Source organism: Otolemur garnettii, unplaced genomic scaffold (genome assembly GCF_000181295.1).
Source record: "Otolemur garnettii isolate 467f Iridium unplaced genomic scaffold, OtoGar3 scaffold00257, whole genome shotgun sequence".
In the NCBI taxonomy this organism is placed as follows: Eukaryota; Metazoa; Chordata; class Mammalia; order Primates; family Galagidae; genus Otolemur; species Otolemur garnettii.
In genome coordinates, this window is record NW_003852652.1 from 494,403 (window position 1) to 505,473 (window position 11,071).

The window sequence follows — 11,071 nt, forward strand, 5'->3', positions numbered from 1 at the left end:
TAATCAAAGGTCATTACCCAAGGATGCCTTCCTGGAGAGCCAGATTAGATGACGTTTCCTTATCATACACTTTTGGGTCTTCCGGACTTTTTCTACATAGCACTCACATAAATTATCAAATATTGGTTTATTTGGTTTGCGGCCTCTTTTTCAAAGAACTCCTTGGTGTGTTTTTCATTCCTGAATCCTTAGCACTGAGTCCAAGTGCCTGGATTTAGTAAGCATTTCATATCTGTTTGTGTGTGTGTGTGTGTGTGTGTGTGTGTACACAGACACACCGAATGAGGTTGCTGAGAAGAGATTACAGTGGCCTAACTCTGGAACTCAAGCTAAGGTTAACAGGGCTGTGAGAAAAATGGTACCAAAATCTCACCTCCAGCCCAACTCCAAAGGCCAAAAGATGAGTGCCTGCCATGCGTATCCTCAAGGGCAAAACTGAAGCTTGCAAAGCAGCCTGGAGAAGGAGCCTTCTCTGTCCCAGAAAGACACACACACAAACCAACCATATAACTAACACTTGTACTCCCATAATATTCTGAAATTTTTTTTAAAAAATGCTTTGTAATGTGGGGTGGCACCTGTGGCTCAAGGAGTAGGACGCTGACACCAGAGGTGGCAGGTTCAAACCTGGCCCCGGCCAAACTGGAAAAAAAAAAAAGAAAGAAAGAAAAAAAGAAAAACGCTTTGTAATTAAAAAAAAAAATCTAAATATAATTTCCCTAATATGTCCAGGGCTATTAAATTCAATATACAACATTTCAAAAAAAGAAAAAGAAATAAAGAAACACTTGAAGAATAGCTATGATAGTAACATAAGATTAAAAAATAAATCCCTTTACTTTAAGTTGAAAACTTTTACCAAGGGACAAAAGTAAAATGTGTAGATACAGTCTGCCACAAAAGAGTGCTTCCCCGGAAACCAACACTGCACGTTAAGTGCTGCCCATCACGTCTATTAAATCTAGAATTTTTTTTTTTTTTTTTTTGAGAAAGAGCCTCAAGCTGTCCCCCTGGGTAGAGTGCCGTGGCATTACAGCTCACAGCAACCTCCAACTCCTGGGTTTAAGTGAGTCTCCTGCCTCCGCCTCCCAAGTAGCTGGGACCACAGGCGCCCGCCACAACGCCTGGCTATTTTTTGGTTGCAGCCATCGTTGTTGTTTGGTGGGCCCGGGCTGGATTCAAACCCGCCACCTGCTTGAGCCACAGGCGCCAAGCCAAGATAATATTTTTAATGCTTATGAAGCACTTATACAGTAGCTTAGAAGTTTTTTCTTTCATTTTTACTGCAATTGATATAAATTCATGGTAAGAAAGTCAAACAGAAAAGAAAGGAATAAACTGAAGTGTAAAACTCTTACCCTAGTGTTCGCAGCCGTCGCTAATGCCAGCGCCGCCTCTAGCTCGCCGGGCTCCAGCCGAAGGAGAAGGGGGGTCAGTAAGGAGGTCTTTATACCAAGGGGGGGTCACCAAGGAGGTCTTTATACCAAGGGGGGGTCAGTAAGGAGGTCTTTACACCGCAACGGCTCGTACAAAGCAGATTGCCCGCAAATCCGCCGGTCGTAAAACGACCAGGAAGCAACTGGCTACAAAAGCCGCTCGCAAGCGTGCGCCCTCTACTGGAGGGGTGGAGAAACCTCATCGCTCCAGGCCTGGTACTGCGGCACTCCGCGAAATAGGACGTTATCGGAAGTCCACTGAACTTCTCATTCGCAAACTTCCTTTCCAGCGTCTGGTGCAAGAAATTGCTGAGGACTTTAAGACAAATCTGCGCTTCCAAAGCCTCCATTTGGCAGGAGGCAAATGAGGCCTATCTGGTTGGCCTTTTTGAAGACACCAACCTGTGTGCTATCCATGCCAAACGTGTAACAATTATGCCAAAAGACATCCAGCTAGCATACGTGGAGAACGTGGTCCACTATAATGGGAAAACATTTCACTATCAAAAAAAAAAATTCTCTTCTTCCTGTTATTGGTTGTTCTGAACGTTAGATGTTTTTCCCCCCATGGGGTCAAAACTTAAGTATATGATTGCGACTGGAAAAATAAGGGACAGAAATCAGGTATTGGCCGTTTTTCCATTTTCATTTGTGTGTGAATTTTTAATATAAAATGTGAGCGTGTGCAGCATTAAAGCAAGTCAAAGTGTTTCAGTGAACAACTTTCAGTAGTTCAACTTTATAACAATTATAAATAAACCTGTTAAATTTTTCTGGAAAAAAACACTCTAATCCTAATACTTATCACTATTTCAACTCTCCAGAAGCAACTGCTTTTGAGCTACACTAGAACCTCAGTAAGCTGACCACCAAGGGAATGTAACAAACTGGCCAGCACACGGAGGTGGTCAATACAAGGAACTAGACCTACTGTTCTGACACCTACATGTGGTGCATGTCTGTTCAATGAAACTTAGGTGAACTTAAGGAAGTAGTCAGCCATGGAGAGTCCACCATACTTTGATTCCAGAGCTGTTCTGTGCTGTCACATCTATATGCTGTTTGCTGAGGTTTTTAGACAAATGGAACCACAGTACACATTATTGCTTTGTAACTCCTTTCTTCAATATATAATTATACATATTGATATCACATATGGCTTTTAATAGCTGTGTAATATTCCACTTATTAAAGATGCATAAAGAAATTTTAACTGGACTTCTAATACTGGACACTTAGAAGAAATGTCCAAGAAGTAACAACAGTCCACACAATGACATGATGGATAAGTATCTTTATACACAAGCTTCCCACTCTCATGCAAGTTCCATGATGGCAGAGATTTTGCCTGCTTTGCCCACTAATAAACTCTCAGTACTTAAAACAGTGCCTGACACATTGGGTGCCCCACACAACATACAAGTATTTAAAATTTCTTTATATACTGGCCAGTGCAGTGGCTCATGTCTGTAATCCAGCACTTTGGGAGGCTGAGGCCAGGAGATCAAGACCAGCCTGGACAACACAGTGAGACCACATCTTTACAAACAATTTTAAAAATCAGCCAAGTGTGATGGGTGTGCCTGTAGTCCTACACCTACGTAAGAGGCTGAGGCAGGTAGATCACTTGAGCCTAGGAGTTTGAAGTTGCACTGAGGTATGATTGACCACTGCACTCCAGCTTGGGTGACAGCAAGACCCTGTTTTAAGAAAATGTCCCCTCCCTGGCCAGGCACAATGGCTCATGTGTAATCCTAGTATTCTGGGAGGATTGCTTGAGCAGAATTTGAGAATAACCTGAAAAACGGGAGACCTGGTCTCTATTAAAAGTATAAAAATTACCAAGGTGTATTAGGATGCCTGTAGCCTAGTCCCAGCTACTTTAGGAGGCTGAGACAAAAGATTGCTTGTGCCCAAGAGTTTGAGGTTGCTGCGAGGTATGATGAAGCCAGGGCACTCTACTCAAGGTGACAGAGTGAGACTCTGTCTAAAAAAAAAAAAAAAAAAACAAAGAAGAAAAATTCACCTTTCAAAATGATTGCTTCACTGTGTACTCCTATCTATAGTTTTTAAAGTTTGTTTTGATCAACTAGGGACTTCATCCTTCTAGTTCTGGAGGTCACAAGTATAAAATTCATGAGCAGGGCTGCCGTCATTCTGGAAGTTAAAGGGCTGAATCCATATCCTTGCCTTTTTCAGCTTCTAAAGCCTTCATTCCTTGGCTCTGCAGCCTTCCACACCACTCCAACCTCAGCTTTTTGTCACAAGTCCTCTGAATCTGACCTTCCCACCTCCCTCCTTCAAGCACCATTGTGATATACTGAATCCACCTGGATAACCCAATTGACTCTGCCCATCTTAAGATCTTTAACTTAATCACATCCTTTTGCCATGTAAGATAAATTACTCACAAGTTCCCGGGATTAGGACATGGACTGTTATCCTCTCAGTCACAATTCAGGAACCAGGTTTGAATTGTAGCCTTGTGATCGCAACATGCATTTCCTAATTACCTATGTGTTGAATCCGTAACTTGCCATGTCCTGGACTAAACCTAAGAAACACACTGACTAGCCCGATGGCCTTACTCAAATTACATAACCTCCCTGAGCAATTCCATTTTTCTCAGTTGCAAACTGGAGAGATGAATATCTGTCTCATGGAAACACTGAATATAAAGTGTCTGCAGACAACACTTTCCACTCAACCAGCACTCAGGAAACCATGCTGTTTTCATGGTGACAAAATGTAAACAAAATATTGAATTAAGCAATAATGAGACGGAGAAACAGATCTTCTTGTAAAGTGCTGGCATGAATGTAAATTTGTACAGACTAAGAAGGCACTGTGGCAATGTGATTTTAATGAAAAGCCTTATAAATGTTTGTTCCCTTTAGTCCAGTAATTATCCATTTCTATACGTGTATGTTAAGGGCATGGTTGAATTTTTGTACAAAGATGTTTAGTGAAATTGTCATTTATAGTATTAGATGGGAAATAGTGGCGGGAAAAAACCAAATGTTCTCTAATAAGAGGTTAAATAAATAAGTAGGTTCCATCCAGTTAGGAAGATCTCATCAGTCATATAAAAGAATTTTGTGAAAGAATACCATGTTCAGTGACAAAATTGGGCTTTAAATCAGGATTATTAATTATCTCATGTTGGTAAGAGAACTCTGTGATAAGTGTATGAATATGGAAAAAAAGGACTAAACGATTTCACAATGTTAATTAACAGTGGTTATTTCAATGTAATGCAATATCAAGTGAATTTTATTTTTGCTTACTTGTATTCTCTATTTTCTAATAATGAAAGGCAGAAGAGCATTTCAAACACAGAATAATTTGTCTACTCATCCAAGTAACAAGCATTTCTAGGTACAGAACAAATACTGCAGAAGGTGTCCCTCCTGGAAGGAGGGATGTGGCTGCTGTGCAGACACCTGGTTGCACCTTTTCAAAATACCTCTTGTATCCAAGACATTGGGAGCTAAACAAGAACTTGAAATTAGCAAATGATTCTGCTCATTCAACAGCCACTGTACTCCAGCTTTGGCAACGTATCAAGATCTCAGAATCTAAAATATAAAAATAAAAACAAAAAAGTTTTTAACGTTTTCCAGGCTATTTAATCAAGTTACTTGCAAGGTACACATTCTTGAGTATACCCCATTGTTGTAATATTGTTTCGGAGTTTTCTGCATTCAGCATAAAAGGTATTTCCTCCCAAGGAATTGAACTTTTCTGTCAAATGCACTTGATTGAATGAGAGAATTGGGTTCATAAAACGGATTCATTGCAAACTTTATATATAAATCATAGACATCAGTAAAGAAGTTCTTTATTCCGTCTTCTTGCTTTATGTCATGCAGCATAATAAATCTCACATGCCCGGTAGTGACAAACGCCGACACAAACCACTCACTGAATTTGTCCACAGTCTTTAAGTACATGTTGTTTGACAGCCACATGTTCTCATCCACCAGGTCGAGAGCAGCATGAGCTATGAACTGGTTCAGATAACGGTGGTCGTCTCTGGATTCCGCTTTCTCAGCTGACAAAAACTCCATTTCAAAAACTGGATTATCATGGTGGCCCACAATTACGAAGTAGAAGCTTCCAGACATTGTCTTCGATATATGGCTCCTGCAGCGAGATCTCGACAACGGAAACGCACAGGCCGTCCCTCAAAAATAAAAATTTTAAGGGGGATGCAGACCAAGCCAAACCTCACCCTGGGAAACAGGTGCTACTAACTTTAGGGGCCCTTGGCGCCCTTGCTATACTGACAATTAACTTTTTCCGTTTTTGATGTCCTTCGGGTTACTCCCCTCTCCTTGGTGGATGGTGGCAGGCGGAGGAGGTGTAGAGCGCCCGAGGACTTGGAAGCACAGAAACAGGGTTCAGGCCTGCAGGAGACAACCGCGGGTCGGTAGCTCCAGCATCGCGCGGAGGGCCTATGAATCTTCGGCTCCACTCGGCTCCACTCGGCTCCACTCGGCTCCACTCGGCTCCTCTTCGGCTGAGTTCGGCCGGCCTTCGTCCTCTCCGACTCGGCTTTCCTCGGCGACGTTCGGCTGCGTTCGGCGGCGCCCCGGAAGAGCTTCCATGGAGCCGGGTTCGCCGGCTAGACCGACGGCCATGGCGCCGCTGCTGGAGTACGAGCGGCAGCTGGTGCTGGAACTGCTGGACACCGACGGGCTGGTGGTGTGCGCCCGCGGGCTCGGCGCGGACCGGCTGCTCTACCACTTCCTCCGGCTGCACTGCCACCCGGCCTGCCTGGTGCTGGTGCTCAACACGCAGCCGGCCGAGGAGGTGCGGCCGCCGCCGACCGGGCTCAGGGGACCGCGGGGTCTCCGACGGGGTCTCTGACGGGAGGGGGGGGCTCGGAAGGGGATGCGGACGCTGTTCAGGGGCACTGAGAAGGGTGGCTGGAGTCCCCAAAATATGCAGGTCCTGACTCTGTATTTGGACACACTGAAAAGGATAGGGGAGAGGACCGGGTCCGGAGGAGGATACAGGTGCCTGAGGTTGCTAAGTTCCTAAGAGGAATGGGAGAAGTCCCGGGGTCTGTGACTGCGTTGTGAGGGCGCTGGAAGATGGGGGCTCTTGAGAGGGTGGTGGCAAGTCCTTGCAGGGGATAGGGAGATGTCGGAAGGAGGATCTGGGTAGGAAGAACGAGAAAGTCTCGAAGTTGGGTTTTAAGTGGATTTGGGAAGTGGGATCCTAAAAGAGGACAGTGATGGGGCTGGTCTTCCAGGGTGGTAGGTGACATGAAGGGAGATGCTGAGACTGAGCGAGCCCTGTAGGGAGGAGGAGCGACGGAGGAGAGTGATGTTCTAAGGCTGTGGGTGGAGGGCCATAGGGTCAGAAGGGACTGGAAGCTGAGGATTTGGAGGAAGGTTCACCAGGCAGATGGAATGGAGATACACCTGTGCTGGTGGGTGTCTGACAAGTGTGACGATCCCCTAAGTAGAGCCAGTGGCCAGGGATAATACTAGCTGACAAGAAGGACCATGGACTCCTCCAGCACAGGGACCCTGTTAAGTCATCTATGTAGCCCCAGCACTTGGCGTGAGGCCAAGGACAACACTGGCGTCCAGTAACAGTTGTACTGAATTGGGAGTATGAAGGCCCAATGCACTTAGGACATGAAGTCCCTTTAGGATGGATTGGGACAGAATAGTCTAAAAACGCTGATAAGAAAATTCCCTTGTTATCTTAAAGAATATACTTGACTTCGTACCTGGCCTCCGTGGAAGTATTTCCTAAGTAGTGGAAGTCCTTTAATCAAAGGGTTTTTTTTGTTTGTTTGTTTTTTTTTTTGAGACAGAGCCTTAAGCTGTCCCCCTGGGCAGAGTGCCGTGGCATTACAGCTCACAGCAACCTCCAACTCCTGGGCTCAAGCGAGTCTCCTGCCTCCGCCTCCCAAGTAGCTGGGACCACAGGCGCCCGCCACAACGCCCGGCTATTTTTTGGTTGCAGCCGTCATTGTTGTTTGGCAGGTCCGGGCTGGGGATTCAAACCCGCCACCTTAGGTGTACGTGGCTGGCGCCTTAGCCGGTTGAGCTATAGGCACCGAGCCTTAATCAAAGGTTTTTAAAGTTTGGTGGTGAGGACCTAGTTCAAAAATTGAGCAGACAGGTTGGTTGATCAATATAAAGTAGTAACTTAGTTTGTGTATTCAGTATTAAATTCATTATCACTGAGAAGGGCAGCACATCGTTTTAAATACCTGCAACATAATAAAAAATGCCCTGTATTGGCTGGGCACCTGTGGCTCAAGTGGCTAAGGCGCCAGCCACATACACCTGGGTGGTGGGTTCAAATCTAGCCCAGGCCCACCAAACAACAATGATGGCTGCAACCAAAAAATAGCCGGGTGTTGTGGCGGGCACCTGTGTTCCCAGCTACTTGGGAGGCTGAGGCAGGACACTCCCTTGAGCCTAGGAGTTAGAGGTTGCTATGACCTGTGATGCCATGACACTCTACCCAGGGGCACAGCTTGAGGCTCTGTCTCAAAAAAAAAAAAAATGCCCCGTATTAAACAGCCTACTAATTGCAAGTTTGATTTGATTTAGGAGTATTTTATCAATCAGCTGAAGATAGAAGGAGTAGAACACCTCCCTCGCCGTGTAACAAATGAAATTGCAAGTAACAATCGCTATGAAGTTTACACACAAGGTGGTGTCATATTTGCAACAAGTAGAATACTTGTGGTTGATTTCTTGACCAATAGAATACCTTCAGATTTAATTACTGGTAAGAATTTGTATGTAAATTTGGGCATTTTCATTTTTATCACTTCTGCTACACTCTAAACTAGAACCTTCCAACGGGTACCACAGGCTCCTTCTGTTCAACCTTACGTTTCCAGGTGTTAGTAGGATACCTCACACATTGTAGATGCTCAGTATTTGTGAACTGGGTAAGTAATTAAAAATACAATTTGCTTTTCTTTATTTTCTAATTAACTGGAATTTTCTTTTTAGAACTTTTGAAATGTTTATAAATAGTATTTGTATATTTCCTAAAATACTTGACTTTCCTCTGGGAGTATTCTTCCCATGATTTGAAATTAAACCAAGTAATTGCTCAGTTATTTTGAGAAAAAAAAAGATTTAATTTTAGCTGGAATTAATACAAAAAAAGGAATTAGCTTTCAATATGTGTTCTTTCAGAAACCTTTTTTGATATGCCCAAAACTAATTTAGGGGCCTGGCCGCTGTTCCTTCAACTTCTCTCTAGTCATAGCACTGACAACACCACATTATATTTGCCAGTTTGTCTGTCTCACTCACAAGATAAGCTTCTTAAACACAAAGAACAACCTGTTCACCCCAGGCTAACTGACTGTACATGGGAGGTACTAACCACATATTGTTGGATGAATGATGGAAGGACATAGTACTATTAGGGCAGCACAGTGATGGTTCAAGGTTGTCAGAGAAATAACTGAAGAGAAGAAGAGCAAGTAGTTTTAGCAAGAAAGGAAGAGCTTATCCTACCAGTTTGGACAGCAGGCTGCGCCCACACAGGGTCTCTACTTTATACATAGTTACTTGGAAAATTCCCATGCTCTAGATCAGTGGTTCTCAACCTTCCTAATGCCATGATGTATTTTCATCGTTACAAGGGGTGGCGACCCACAGGTTGAGAACTGCTGCTATAGATCAATTTCATTCCTATACATTTGCCCATAACAATTTGCATCTATTTCTCTATATTAGAAAGTCCCAGGGACATTAATTAGTCCCCTAAAACAACCAGCTCCCCAAGACAACCCACCTTCAAAGTCTTGCACCTGCAAGATCTTAATTGGCACTTAGCCCCCCATTCCCACAATAGCCCAGGTCAACCTGACACAAGGCAGTCCAAAATAACCTAACAACATCCGCCATCCACCGTACTCATGTCTAACTAACTGCCTAAAACCTAACAGTACTGTGATCTTTAATGAGCTTCAGAAGGGTAGAAGGACTGTGAAATTCATAATCCTACCTAACATCATAGCTTTTATATTGCCCTAAACCTAGACTACCCTCAAGAAATATTTAATGAATAAATATATGAATGCTTTATATAGTTAATGGTAAACTGGTTGAATAAAGTTCTGTTATTATTCTGTAACATTTATAATTGTTATAAACAGTGGCATGGACCTTGCAGTCAGACTCACCTGATTTTGAATTCTAGCACCCTTAATTTCCATGAGCCTCTGTTTTCCCATTTTGTAAATGAAGAGTATAGTGCCTCCTAGAGTTATCGTAAGGATGAAGTGAGATAAAAGAAATTTTTTATAGTGCCTGGTACATAGTAAAGTCTAATGAATAATAGGAAAAGGAATATACTAGCTTTTTATAATCAATAATCTTGATGCATTATAAAATCTTTTACTGTTTGTTGCTTTCTTACAAGTTGTTTTTTTAATTTTTTAAGTTGATAATATTTTTAATTGTATTGAAATTACCACTAGGTGTCAGTATTACTCTGTGACTTTCAGTTACAGCCCAAGCTACTAAAGCACAGAGCAATCTGATTCCATGCAGCATCGAAGTCTAGATTACAGGCAGTTCCTAATTAAAAGTGCCACATCGCCTCAAATCCCAACCAATAATGAAGCTGGAGCTACTGATGCTTGGCTGAATGGAATGCAAGTGAATACCGGCAATGAATTCTTTAAAATCCTTTATCCCTTGGTATCATCCACCATTCCTCTGTAAGAGTTTGCACCAAAGCTCTTACTGACCACAGGGCAATCCTGAGTTAACCCTCTAGAAAGCACTGCATCCCCCAGCACTAACCTCTTCATCTGTCACCACCCTTTGTTACCACCACATCCTACCCTACATGTCCCTGTCAACCAGAACTCCTAAATAGCGGGAGAACTGAATAAATATCTGTTCCGATTGTACTTTCAAAAAAAGCAGGACAGGAGGACAGTTAAATGTTAGATTTGTGTACCCAGTGCTGTATGTATCCCAGCTTTATATTCATTCAACAAACATTTAATTTACTAACAGTCCCTTGTTTGGCAGGAAGGGTGCTGGAGATACATAGATAAATGAGGCAGTGTAATAAACTCTGAGTAGACTGCTTCTGGGTTTGAGCTCATCGCCACCATGTACCAGCTGTGTATGTTTAGGCAAGTACCCTGCTTTCTCTGTGCCTTAATTTACTCACCTGTAAATGGGGGGTATTTAAGGTACCCCCTCCTGGTATTAGCCTCCAGGCACATAGTGAGCATTTTGTAATCACTGCCTCTTGTGACAGTGTTCCTGTCCTCAGGCAGGTTGGTGGAGAAAGACATGTAAAGAAGTAATGATAGTGCAGTATAAAATACAAAGTGTCAGCAGAGCATAAACATTAAAGTAGGCTTTTGTGGGACTACAACTTTCCCCCCCAAACCCAACCTGTTTATACTGGGGTTTATTTATTTATTTATTTACTTTTTAAAAGGAGGACCCTGAGGTAGTGTTACTTAGTAGGAATGATTTGGAACCTTTGCCCCCACTTCCTTGCTGGGTGACCTTGGTCAAGTTGCTTCCCTTTCTTGGCCTCATCAGAATATCCGGCTCGGCACCTATAGCTCAACCGGCTAAGGCGCCAGCCACGTACACCTAAGGTGGCGGGTT

At 43.3% G+C, this 11,071-nt stretch overlaps 2 protein-coding genes across 2 annotated transcripts in view; one reads left to right on the forward strand and one right to left on the reverse strand.

Moving 5' to 3' along the window:
* Positions 1-5,140: 5,140 nt before the first annotated feature.
* Positions 5,141-5,617, reverse strand: LOC100949746 (trafficking protein particle complex subunit 2-like). Its single transcript, XM_012813295.1, has one exon. It carries the CDS (start codon positions 5,561-5,563, stop codon positions 5,141-5,143), a length of 423 nt encoding a protein of 140 aa, XP_012668749.1. The 5' UTR covers positions 5,564-5,617.
* Positions 5,618-6,041: 424 nt separating this feature from the next.
* ERCC4 (ERCC excision repair 4, endonuclease catalytic subunit) overlaps positions 6,042-11,071 on the forward strand; it is a 33,391-nt gene continuing 28,361 nt past the window's right edge. Inside the window, exons 1-2 of the mRNA XM_003802727.3 lie at positions 6,042-6,251; positions 8,018-8,198. Of these exons, the coding sequence (XP_003802775.1) occupies positions 6,045-6,251; positions 8,018-8,198 (388 nt within the window). The 5' untranslated portion in view covers positions 6,042-6,044. The remainder of the gene's footprint in view (positions 6,252-8,017; positions 8,199-11,071) is intronic.

What these genes read in the sequence shown, in the direction of transcription:
- LOC100949746 (XM_012813295.1), bottom strand. Translation starts at nt 5,563, where the DNA reads ATGTCTGGAAGCTTCTACTTCGTAATTGTGGGCCACCATGATAATCCA.